The sequence below is a fragment of the Ochlerotatus camptorhynchus genome, unplaced genomic scaffold (assembly GCF_037179485.1).
Source record: "Ochlerotatus camptorhynchus isolate MF236.1 unplaced genomic scaffold, CSIRO-AGI_Acam_v1.1 ptg000247l, whole genome shotgun sequence".
NCBI lineage: Eukaryota > Metazoa > Arthropoda > Insecta > Diptera > Culicidae > Ochlerotatus > Ochlerotatus camptorhynchus.
The window spans coordinates 55,350-68,937 of record NW_027040737.1 but is presented as its reverse complement, the minus strand read 5'-3'; the positions used below and the strand labels follow the sequence as shown (position 1 = coordinate 68,937).

Here is a 13,588-nt window from a genome sequence, read left to right as displayed (position 1 = left end):
AAGTAGAAGATTACAGTTCAGAACTGGGAACGGATTTGCTGATACACACGGAATTAGAGAGGAAAGTAGGGTGAAGTTTTAAAAAAAATCGTAACTTTTGAACATGGTAGAAATGTTTTGACTTCCTTTTTTTTCTCTGGACAGGCTCAAATTGTGTTAGAACTTTACGGAGCCGAGCCAATAAATGATATTAGTGGTTCATTTGGAGAGAGCGGATATATAGATAGGCAAGTAGAGCTAGGAAATTTTCGATGAAGGGGATGGGATTTTGAATTTGAAGAAATTATGCGAATTGATAGGCATTTTTTTATGCACAAGGAATCAAGCAGGTGTGGAACGAAATATGTTTGGAAAATATGGTTGCGTCAAAGATGTATTGTTACAACCGGTGTTTGTCCTAAAAGATTGCTGTATTCTACAAGAAGTGGGAGTTCAAGCAGCAGGAGAATTGCGTTCTGTGGGATTGATCTAAACAGGGAATCGAATAAAAGGAAGATGCGAATGATCTACACTGAACAAAATCATTCTCATACAATTGAATGAAAACTGATTTGCTTACGCCGTCAAACAATGTGTTATCAAATTCTGGAATTAGCTTACGGTTGAATTCGCCATCAGATGATGAAGATCGTTGATTATCGTTCAAATTCAAGATTACATTGCACATTCTACACCAAACTGGAGTGATAAGCGCGCTTTCTCTTTTTTTAAAGTGAGATAAAATTGCGAGTTGCCGTCTAATCTTGTTGGTGTCGGTGCACTCATTATTTTGCATTTATGGGGCAGTCCAGTTTCGGATGCAATCAGCAATATTCCTTTAATAATTAGTATTGAACAAATTTTCCTGGAAATTATGTACAACCGCTCTGATATTTCATTGCAATAGTGTACTGACTTGCCCATCAGAGCAACATCGGATGGGAGGCCGAATTGCGTCGATATTTTTAATAAGAAAGGCATGGACCAATACTACATGAATTTCATTCGAGCAGTTTAAAATGCCGTTTCCTACCACTCGAAATTTACCAGAGAGAAATAATTTTGGATTTTTCATCTAGACCTTCGAGAAATTAGGCGTTTTATTTATGCTAAGCTTAAAACTAATCTGAAATGGCAATATTTTTAAAATATCTGGTAGAAGGTCATCCCAAAACTGCTCGACTAAGTGATTAATTCAGAATAACAATATTTTAACTGCTATAATTCAACACTGAAGTAGAATCTTAAAGCTCTCAAAACATCTTCATTCGATTGGATTTTGAGTTAGTTGTCATTCGCAAAAAAAGATTTCCTTCTTTCGATAATAATGGTCGGATGATTCTTAGGAATTTATTTATTTAACCACCATCTTTGACATTTTAGCCATACAGACTGTTTAAAGGGACTTAATCCTATTCTTAAAAACTGGTCTACCTTTATTAAAATCAAAAACATCACACACATCATTAAACAGTCTGCAACATCTATCGAGAGGATTGTTATAACCGTAAGCAGTACGATGTCCGGGAGTCCACAGAAAGTAATAGTTGCGGAGACGGCGAGCTGGAGTGTGGAAATTGATGTTCCCGAGCAAACAACTGCAGTCCATTATGATTACTAATCATGTCAAATATGCACATCCTCTGGAGAAAGACTCGGCGATTTGTTAGTGTTTGCAGACCAATAAGCGCACATCTATGCTCGTACGGAGGTAAGCTATCTGGATTTGTCCATGGCAGACGTCGTAATGCAAACTTTATAAACCGTTTCTGGATTCTCTCGATGCGCAGTACATGAACAGCATGATATGGAGCCCAAATTTGTACTCCATATTTCAAGAACACTGCGGACCATCGTTAATGAACAGAACGAAAACGAGAGGTCCTAGGTGACTCCCTTGTGGATATGGAATACCTCGGATCTGGAATCACTTTGCTTAACGAAAGCCTTCCTGGATGATATGTATGATTTCAACCAACAAACGATCCACAGTGGAAGACCAAGGCGGTTTAGCTTCATAATGGCTAGGTCGTGAGGGACTTTGTCAAAAGCCTTAGAGAAGTCGATGTAAACGGAGTCCCCTTGCTGACGCTTCTCGATGCTACCTATACGAGTGTTCGTGTAAGTCATCAAGTTAGAGACTGTCGAACGCTTTTTCATGAATCCATGCTGAAACTCTGAGATTATGGGTTGAACAGCTGGATACAACTTCTCATGCAGAAGAATTTCGAGAACTTTGGCGAAGCAGTTCAGGATCGGGATAGGTCGGTAATTTTCCACTTTGTGCATGTTACCGGACTTGAAGATTGGTGTAATTGAGGTGAGCTTCCAGGCATCCGAAAAAAACGCCATCCTTAACCGATCGATTGAAAATAGACATAACGGGAGTGGCCAACGATGCTGCACAGTTCTTGACGAAAGACGGTGGAATACCGCCTGGGCCTTTGAACCTTTCGATGGAACGACTGAGCAAAAGGCTTTGAGAATAGCGTCTTGACTGAAGATGAGCTGCTGCAGGTGAATGTCGTATCTTGGTAGCTGATCAATGTATTGCTGCGGTGGAAAAAGTCAGCGAAAAGGTCAGCAGAAGCGGTGTCGGTGGTGGAGCTTCTACTACCGTAGGTGACGTCCACGACCAGCTAATCTTTTCCGAGAGTTGATAAAAGACCAGAACGACGATGGATTTTCTTTGAAACCCCTCTGGAGGTTGTCGATGTACTCACGAAAGCGAGCTTCCTGCAAACTATTATAATCTGCTTCTAATAGCTGCACCCCGTATACTTGTTTGCTGCGGTCCGGGAACGAAAGTAACTCGAGCTTTGCGCAGACGGTTACGCAGATTACGCAATTGCGGATTCCACCAAGGTTGTTGAAACTGCAAACAAGATATTCGTGTCTTCACCGGAACAGATTACTTTAGAGATGTTGTCGTAGAATACGGAGACAGCGGCATCAATGGTGGGTTGGTCAAGAATAGAGGATGATGTTTTGGAACAGTGCAAGAGACAAAGCCGTACAAGGGGTCCAAGGATGGCAAAACTGATTGTACATCGTGAGATTCTTCTGAAAAAAAAATCCAATAATAGCAAACAGGAATCGAAATAACGCTCTTGTCAAAACGCCAAATATTTGCATTTTTTGCGGAAATATATTTTATAAAAATCCCAAGGATTTTTGGTTTTATTATAGGCTTGTAGACCATGATTTCGCCTTGAAGCATACCATAAAACCAAGATAAAACTTGAAAAGTTACATGGGATGCCACATATGTGGTCAGTATTTCTCATCCAAAATATTTGGTTATTGGATGGGAGATACCCTTTTTTATGTTTTCGACAAAACATGTTTGTTGAAATCCACCGAACAATTAATTTGACACTCTTGATATTATTGAGTAGCAAACATCAGCGAATAACCGTAATTTGTTCCGAATCCAGTCCATTAAAATTGTTGGTTTTATGTGCTGTGACAAAAACATTTTAATCGATTTTCGATTAAAAAGCGAACGTTGTCCATTCTTTGGAGGTCATATGACCCTTCCGGATCCCTCATAAGTTTCTTCAGAATCGATTCTGAATCAAGTAAACTGAAGAAAAGAATCGAATGAAATTCAAAGGGATTCAATATCGAATGAACAGAAGGTCAAAAGGTTGAATCACTTATTCGTGGATTAAAAAATCTAAGAAGTCAGAAACACAAAAGGTCGAAAGGACAAAAGGTCGAAAGACAAAAGGATGAAAGACAAAAGGTCGAAAGGACAAAAGATCAAAAGAGACAACAGGTCAAAAGGACAGAAGTTCAAAAGGACCAAAGGTCTAAATCCCAAAACAGAATTAATTTTAATTTTTGAGTATAATTTAAAGAAGTGTTACATTGAAGAAGAGAATCCTTTAAAGAAAAGGAGAAATTGTAATTATATTGCACACATTTAAACACTGCTCACTTCAAGACCAACAATTGAAAAGGCCTCAACTCCATTTTGTAAACAAACCTTGGAAGGCCATTTTTTCGCGAACCGAAACCTACATTCGCAAACCTTAAACACAATCGGGTAGAGGAGAATTTCCCCTACCTGTTCGTTTTGTTGGTTTGCGTTGGCGAACTTCGGTTCGCGAGAAAATAGCCATACAAGGTTTGTTTACAAAATGGAGTTGAGACCTTTTCAATTGTTGATCTTGACTTATAAAAGAAAGGAAATTTCTGAAAACTATGAGATTCTAATATTTCATCTTAGTTTTTCAAAATTTTTAGAAAGAAATCTACATCAACGTTTGAAATAGGTGGAGCAAGCAAACGTAAACAATGGCTTTAAATGCAAATTTATCGAGAATCAAAACACATCCAAGCAATCTAAAACCAGCATCTCATAGAGCAAACTTTCTTTATCGAATGGCATTGCTAGTTTTCGTTGTTTTGATTGTCGAGAAATTTAGGATTAAAGCCATTGTTTACGTTTGGTTGCTCCACCTATTTCAAACGTTGATGTAGATTTCTTTCTAAAAATTGGTTGTTCCGTCTATTTTATTTGTTGCTCTAGAATTGATCATGTTTAAAAGAAGGGAACATTTAGTAAAAAAATTATAGATTTTGATTTCTCGTCACCTTCTTAAATCGTTTTCCAAAGTTCGAAGTGTAAAATTTTTAAAACTCGAAGTCTTCATTGCAAATTTCAATCACACTATATCAAATAATTCTCATGATTAACTTTCTAAGAAAGATATTTTGAATAGATAGTAATTCGTATTACATCATTCCTAGAGCAACATGTGAAAAGGGCCTATGTTCCAAATGTAAACAATGGCTTTAAATGTCGATTGCGATTAATGTCATTGTTTACATTCGGCTCATAGGACCTTATCACATGTTGCTCTAGATTAGACATTACAGCAAAATCAATGAAAACCAAATTTTAAAGAACGAGCATTGAAAGGAAAATACTTCTGAGAATTTGTTTGAAGTCACGACAAATCGGTTTCAGAATATTGACATCAGCTTTTGTCCTTTCAACCTGTCTTTCGAACTTCTGTCTTTCGACACTTTTTGTCCCTAAACCAAAGGCAATGTGCTGAGCAAATCAAGTAAATCAAACTTAGACTTTGAGTAATCTAACTGTAATACTCGAAGGTTATCGTCCAGCTTTCCATGCTCGGGAATGGCGGCCTGTTTGTATGAATAAATGTATCCTTCACTGTGCTATCTGGAGGTTTAGATTTTGACCCCTCCCTTTCCCTCTCGCAGGAACAGAAGAAAATGCAACAACATACGCCCTCTAGTTAGTGTCAAAAAGCACAGTGAAGGATACATTTATTGATACAAACAGGCCGCCATTACCGAGCATGGAAAGCTGGATTTCTCAATCTTGGAGTTATTATTTTTATGACAGAGCAGTTCTTTGACAAATAAAAGATAGACCAATTCAGGCATAACATTTGATAACGGCACAAAAGCATTTGTAAACAAACTTTTTAAGGCCCTTTACACGCGAACCAAAGTACGCCCAAGCAAACCAACAACATCATCGGATAGGGACAACTGTCACCTTTCCGAAAGTGGTATTGGCTTGCGTGGGCGTACCTTTGTTCGCGTGTAAAGGGCCTTAAAAAGTTTGTTTACCAATGCTTTTGTGCCGTAATGAAATGTTATGCCTGAATTGTCCATTCCATGGTCCTTTTGTCTATTTGATCTTTTGTCACATTAAATTTCAATCGACCTTTTGTTCATAGACGTTTTGTCATATTAACTCCCCTAAGAAGTCCTATGGATTCCTCTCACGCCAAAGTCACGAGTTCAAATCTCACCCCCGGACAAGTCACGAATAACCCAAGAGTGTTAAAGTGACTATAATAAAAAAAAGTCCTATGGATATTCCCGAGGAGTTCTACGAACTACCCGAAAGTCGTATGAACTCCCCCGAGAAAGCTAATAAAGCATTGATAGACATTCAAAAAAAAAAACAATATGAACTCACGAAATTCGTATGGACTCTGAGTCTATGCAGTTCTTCTGGAAGTCCTACGGAATCTTCTGAGAAGTTCCGAATTTTACTTTCTGTTGCATAGCACCACAACAAACGAACATCTTTAGAAGCCTATGCATAATCAAGTTGTTTGACACAACTATTTTCTACATTGATTAATGTTCTAACTTCCGAAGTACATAGACCTAGTTAACCAACAATCAGTTGTTTTATTGGAGTCTCTAACATCTGGCGACGAGAACAAGTTTGAGTCACTTCAAGTCATTTGAAGATGTCCAACCAGGATTTGAAGGACGTAATTCTTCGGCTCACCGAGCTGGTAGCCAGTCAACAAGAACAGATCCAACGCATCAACCGGGAAGCGAGAAGATCATCAAATCGTTGGCCACGGGAATTAAAGACTTCTACTACGATCCTGACGGTGGAGTATTCTTCGATGCTTGTTGCGCCCGCTACGAAGATGTTTTCAAGATCGACGGCAAGAATCTGGACGACCCCGTGAAGGTGAGGCTACTCTTGAGGAAGATTGGCACCCAGTTCCATGAACGGTACGTCAATAGTATCCTACCTCGAGAAGCTTTACGACCGCAAGACCTCTCTTTTCAACGATTGGTTCCTGAGCCCAGTCTTCACGAAACACAGACGACGTTGAGCTTGAGTTCCAATTTCTTAAGCGCGCGTTCATTGAACGCACGTGTTGTCTTTCGAACTCAGGTGTACCAACAATCAATATGAAGCTATCGATTTTAAATTGGCTCACTACTTGACTAGCCTATTGGTACCAAGAAAATCGATTAACGTACCACATTCTAGACGAAATTCTATTACTACACAATGTTTGTTTTGATTCACTATGAAAGTTTGACAGATAAAATGAGGGGTTAGTGGATTTTCCTATGTTTCAAGGGGTGAAGCGATTAGCTTAGGACCGAAGATAGTACCAGAGCTGAGCCAAAAAGTTGAACACGTTTCTTCGGGACCTACTAGTCTTAGAGTTACCTCTATGGGTGTACTCTGTGCATCGAACGTGATACTTCGTACCTGTACGCAAGTGTGAACATCGAGGCTTGCTATGTTGCAACAGAAAGAACAGACGAAACCGATGAACGCTTCTTATAGGCCTTTAGCCTGCACATCTTTCACAGTAATGACAGACGAGTGGTGAACATGCCGGTCTAATACATTCAAAGTTCATGGTTCAAGCCTGATCTGTTTAAACGCTGAAAGGATGATCTAACATAAACATTGTACTCAGGTTGAGGTGTGTGTTCGATGCATGGAGTGCACGCGTGAACACAGAGGGCCTTATTACGGGTGTCACTAGACAGTGATAAGGAAGTGATACTCATAATAAGAGCCGGGATTGCCGTATAAATCAAATGGGAATCACTTCACCGTGTCGACAAGTGACAAGTTTTTAGCGTGAAGTGACATCCGCAATAAGCCCCAAAGTGAATGTTTATGTAAGTCCAGAAGCCTTCTTGCACACCGGTGCTAGGCTGTACAGTGGACGCTACACGATTGCTTTTATTGACAATAATCGTATTGTCAATACATTCTATATTGACGTCAATATATCGAGATTGACAATATTTCTGAATTCACATCATCAATATTATTGTCAATAATTCCCCTTCGCGTCAATATATTGATGCGTGTGGGGTTTGCTTACCATGAAGACTGTCTGTGCCTTCAATACATGAAGAACGATGCTAACGATTTTTCAAGCTTTGTTGCCTCCGTGAATAAACACTGAAGCATTCCAGCTCTCCAAATTATCCGACGACCAGTTCAAGGCACTACGTTTTGTTTGTGGTCTACGATCTCGGCGAGACGCACATATCCGCACCCAATTAATCGGTAAGTTTGAAGCTGAAGAGAATGCTCCGCCGACGGAAGGCTCGAAGCTCGCCTTGGAAAGTCACGTCGAACTTGAAGCATTCCACCAAAGGATAGAAAAACCCGTTCCGGAGAAATCCGTCGTTAACGCCGTTTCAATGAAGCCTCTCAAGAAAAAGAAGCCGAAGTCCCCATGCTGGTTCTGCAGTGATCTGCATTTTGTGAAGGAATGTCCCTATCAAGACCACAACTGCAACAAGTGCAAACGCAAGGGGCATAAAGCAGGGTATTGCTCAACTGCCGAATCAAAATCGAAACCTGGAAAGAAGTTCGAAAAAACCCAATCCCAAGGAGTTCATCAAGTCCAAATGAATTTCCATCAAGCGTATCGATCTTCAAGGCAAGAGGAAATACGTTTATGTTGGAATCAACAACCAGTCTTTTATTGGAGTCTGTAACACTTTCCAAGCTAACAGCACTCAGGATCAGTCTTGTAAGCGGTCACCGTAGTCGACACATTTTCTGTGATAATTGACTGCCTTTGCTACAGACAATTGCAAAACAAGATATCAACTAACAGTACCAAACTAAAATGTCATATGACAGGCTCTGTCATACGACATTTTTGCCAAAGACCGTCACGAATGTATGTATTTTAGTTTTTCTCATAATAAGAGCTGCTGATGTTGTGCTCGTGTAAATTCTGAAAATTGCAAGCAACGATGTCCTAGTAATAGCATCTCTGATCAGAAATGGTTTAATTTACACCAAATTGAGGAATTAGAACAAAATCACACTGATAATATATGTCATATGATAGTTATTTGATAATTTTCTTGTTGCTCGAATTTTGTTCTACCGTTTGTGTTGTGTAAGAGAGACGACGGTAGAGCATGAGAGTACGAATACAAACAGACTGTCGCGCACGACAACGAAGCGAGTGTAGTAAAAAACGTCAACAGTTTCAACCCCTGCTCAGGATTGTTTTGAAGCAAGAAAAATTTGCCCGACCACGCGCACAGTTTGCTCTATTTTCGGCTGGTGCAATGGTGGTTCAAATTGCGATCAAAACAGACCACATTCGAAAAAAAAGAATTGATAAATTGACAATTTTAACGTACATTCCGTATCTTCCAGTGAACCACCATTAATTTTTGATCACAATTCCAAATTCATTCATCTTCATTCATTGTCGAGGAAAATCACGTTCCGGATCTTCCGATGGACCATTTCGTGACCTACTGAAGCCCACGTTTAGTCATTGGTCACAGAAAAGTCACCACGAAGTTATCTTTTCAAATGATATCCCAAAATCAGGGTTCCGTCGCAATGAGCTCAAATTTCATAAGATCCCAAGTAACATTATCGGTTTTATAAGGGTTCTATCAAGGGGTAAGGCACTCTGCCACTTTGTGTTAAACACAGCAAAAACACACTTCGACACACTTCAAACACCCTTCCTTCACATGAAAAGCTAATTGTTTTATCAATTTTGGCACCACTGCCAATAATGTTTACGTTCATGGATCAATTCATTTGTTGTTGTTTTTGAATCCAAAGGAGCCGGCGCCGGTGGTGTATTAGGAAGCTTGACTGCTTTGTCACCCCAATGGGCCTGGGTTCAATCCCAGCCGAGGTCGGTGGGATTCTTCCTTCGGAAGGAAAGTAAAGCCGTTGGTCCCGGCGCAGGTGTGGAAGCAACCTCCCTGCACATTCGATTGCCGTCAATGGTGGATTGTGGAACAGAGACCAACGTTAAATAAAGTAATTAAGAAGACGAAGAAGAAGAAGAAGATCCCAAAGGAGAGAGAACTACGGCGGTCGGTTTGTTGGATTGCACCGGACCTCGATGGGTAAACAGATTTGGAAGACGCTCTATTTCATGCAACATAATTCGGAGAAACGTCTAAGAATTGCCAATACACTTTTAATTCGAATCAAATAAAAATCCACGATAAAAGCAGGGGTAACAAGCGCAATCCACACACCATTCGAGTTTCTTCAAAGACTCAATTCCTTCAGATAGAACAGCGAATAATTCTCCGCCACCAGTGATTGCTGCTATTTTAGTGGCATTCCAAAGTCGTCAAACTAACGGTTGACGGGTCTCAGAATTTAACCTCTTCAGCGCGTTTGCCTCTGCTTTCCCTGAGTAGCTCTTTCCGGTCGTACGACTGTTTCTCTGAACTGTATAGAGGAAAATGGCACTGAAGATGTACAACAAGTCGGTGATATTGGCCGATGGAAGTTATCCGGTTCCACTCCAAAATCCGGTGCCACGGACTGTATTTGTTCAGCTCCGAATCCTCCTCGCACCGGTTGTGTTTATTAAATAACATCAGCGAAGGAGTCGCAGAGATATCTGTCATTTTCAGCGCTAGGGATGTTATGGTTGCCAGTAAGCATAATTTTTCGTTTGATGTTTTGACAGCTCGGTCGACCTGAAGAAACACCCTCGGACACCCAAAAACACACAAGGAACACAATCAGCACAGTCACAAAGTAGAGCAAAGTGACTTACCCCCTGGATGGATGTCGTTCTTATCTTGGTGAACTTATGTAAAATCCAGAACAACATGTGAAAAGGGCATACAAGCTTTTTGTAAACCAACCTTCTTATGCCCTTTTCTCGCCACCCATATGACACCAACGCAAACCTTTAACATCACCGGGTAGGGGACACTTTCCCCTTCCCGATGATATTGCTGGTTTGCGTGGGCGATCCGCGGTTGGTGAGAAAAGGGCCTGCAAAGGTTTGTTTACAAAAAGCTTGTATGCCCTTTTCACATGTTGTTCTGGAAATGGCAGTTCTAAGCCACCTTGAAGTAAAAAATCTCAACTGGTCATCCCGAGCAACTACGGCTAGCAGAGTTGGGTGTCCCTTATTCCGAGCAGAATCTCGGGTGACCGTCACAAGCCAAACACCAGTTAGTGGGCGTTCCATTCTTAGTTAACTCAAATGAAGCGGTCGTCCCGCTCCATCAAAATTACCACCACCAACTGAAAAGTAACATCCAAGCTTTCTCCAATCATAAAACAAACTCCTGCTTGATCTCCTCGCTTTTTTCAGCAGTAATTTTAGCCTTCAGGTCACCACGGTGGTCAGCTGAAGCTTAGCAGTTCGAAATCAAACCTCAACAAAAACAATAACAACAAACACTGCTTAAGTAGGGAAAGATACATAGCAATCCGTCCTTTCGATACAAGCAAAAACCATATGTTGTGAAAGCCAACAGCAGGAAAACATCCGAATCATCAACCGAATCAAACGCTCAAATCCATCACAAACTAATCCGCAGCGCCATCTACTCTAGCCTACAAAAGCAATGTAACGCCAATCGATCACCAATCGCATAGAAACTTCAGCCAGGACAGCAATGTAAACAAACCAAAACAAAACTCATCAGACAAGCATCTACTCAAAAAAAAAAAAAATTAAAATAACAGCAATAGTTGAATCGTAATTATTATTATTATTATTCTTGTTTTCTGCGAATTTTGTTTCTCATCATTATCGCCCCGAATTTAGCGACGGAAGTGACGATAGCGATAGCGAGGACGATGTTCGCAGTCTTCGGATAAGCTGGAGAGAGCGTTACCTGCGTAAACGCCGTAACAAGAAGAAGAGGAAGTAAACTCAACGCGTGTCGCGTACCGAAACCATATAATAAATCATGTGTCCCTCATCATCGCGAAAAACAAAACCGGAACACAGTACTGTCTGTCTATATGTGCGTCAAAATGGTTAAATTTTGAACTGAAACCGCACCGGCCATCTTTCTTTTCAATCCGTCATCATTATTCATTCGTTGCTAACCTACCCCTACAAACTACGGCTGTAGGATGCAGGCGGTTGAGCGAGTGAAGGAACGAACATGACGGAATGAATCAAAGAGATGGCAGTTGAGGTGATTTTTTTTATTTAATGACAGACATAACTAGCCATGACTTTTTTTTATAGAGAACACTGAATGAATTGTGTATCATAGAATATTTAGTGACAAACAACAAGGAAACCTAATTCTAATACCCTACTAGACGAAGAAACAAAACGATTAGTTTTATAATCAAAACCATTTTCCGATAGGTGGCAGTGTAAACGTACTAGGAAGAGCTGATATTGAATGTATTTTAATGGCAGATAAAAACAAACATGTAGGAAACCAAAAAGAAATCAGTATCTGTTGACAGACAGATTGACGTAAATATGCCTAGCGAGTAAGGAACTTTTTCTAAGAAACAAACAATTTTCTAAAAAAAAAAAACCAACAAACATTGAACAAAACAGATATCCTCTGAAAGAGTAATTCACACCAATCTAACTGCTAGTTACAATAGGGAACCCACATTGATGTTGAAACCAAACTAGCTGTCAGGCCAAGAGCAACTATTGGCGGAAAATCAGATAATACTCGACACATACTACGGATCTTTCAAAAAAACATTGTAAAATGAAACAGAATTGAACAACACACCATTATATTAACTTATGTATAACCTTCAAAGTTGTTTGACGAACCTATTATGATTGAGATCAGAACAACAACAACAACCAGCGCATATCTAGTTATTTAATTCGTAACCCTAATCTAGTCCAATTCGTGCTAACAAAACCACAGAAGATTACTTCGATTTAGTGAAACGAGCAAAACAAAACAAAACAAACAAAAAAAAATACGAGAGCCTATTTAACCGAACCAAGCCAAGCTCTCCTCTTCCCAATCAAAGAAAAGAAAAGCCCCCGAAAATGGTAACCAATCTCTCTACCCGCCCCCGCACCTGTAAAAAAAATATTATTTATGCTTCTTCTAATTGTTTGACAAATTCGATCGGTTGACATGCGGCGAGAGTGCAGCGGAACTTGTTAAGTTTTAAACTAGTTTATAAATGCTAAGTTTTTCCTTTAAGGCAACTTGTTCACACGGAAAAGTACATTCAAACTATTTATTACGGAAAGCGAACAACAATGCCCTATATTTATAAATGAAGATTCTATCAGAACAAATTTCCCTTATTCACCTTTGCTTAATTGGTGCGAGAAACGTAAGTCGAGCTTTTCAATTGTTGAACATTTTCCTGTTTTTGCAAACCTCCTTAACTATTTAATAAACAAACAAGAAAATCCTATTGGTAGTTCAATTTATCCCTAAACAACACATCTGTAACCTTTACTGTATAGTACTGCTTTCAACTTCTATTTCAATTTGTAACCGCAAAACGAAGGCATAATCGGAATACGAGATGATTTCAACGTGTCAAATCACCGACAAGAAGAAGAAAAAAAGAAGACCGCGGAAGAGGAAAACAGTTTTGTTTGTGAAGCATGAATGAAATTGAATTTCGTAGCCACTAAATTATAGGTTTTTTTTTAGTAGACTTAACAACCATCTTTTTAGAAGTTTTATTTATTCAAACAATTAAGAAAACTGAGATTCATTCGATAAACTGACAAATGGGAAATGAATAATATAAATATAAACACTTAACAATAACTAGTTATATCGAAAGAAAATGCAAAACAAAAAAAAACTGGCAAATAAAAGCATAAGTGACGAAAACTTGAACGGAACCTGGCTTGATTTGTCCGAGAAAGAAAAACTACCCCCACACAGGGACGGGACGAAACCGAGCAGTCCTTGACTCGAACCTCTTGCTGTCAAACACATCATCCTAACCTCACATTTTTTTTCTTCGTTCATGCATGTGCTCGGCGCTCTCGCGCGCGAATGTACGGACAGGGTTTCACCCTGTCCTCGGAACAATGCCGTCCCCATGGGAACCACTACCAAATAA

At 39.7% G+C, this 13,588-nt stretch overlaps 1 protein-coding gene across 2 annotated transcripts in view; it reads left to right on the top strand.

Annotated features, from left to right (window-relative positions):
* Positions 1 to 13,359, top strand: part of LOC135704758 (uncharacterized) — a 220,012-nt gene extending 206,653 nt beyond the window's left edge. The window contains exon 10 of one of the 2 annotated variants that reach the window (XR_010517806.1): positions 11,325 to 11,409. Coding sequence is in view for 1 of the 2 variants with exons in the window: in XM_065226255.1 (XP_065082327.1) it covers positions 11,325 to 11,430 (106 nt within the window). In the remaining variant the exon portion in view is untranslated. Of the gene's footprint in view, positions 1 to 11,324 lie in introns of both variants that reach the window. The other variant, XM_065226255.1, reaches the window with a different exon arrangement.
* The last annotated feature ends 229 nt before the right edge of the window (positions 13,360 to 13,588 follow it).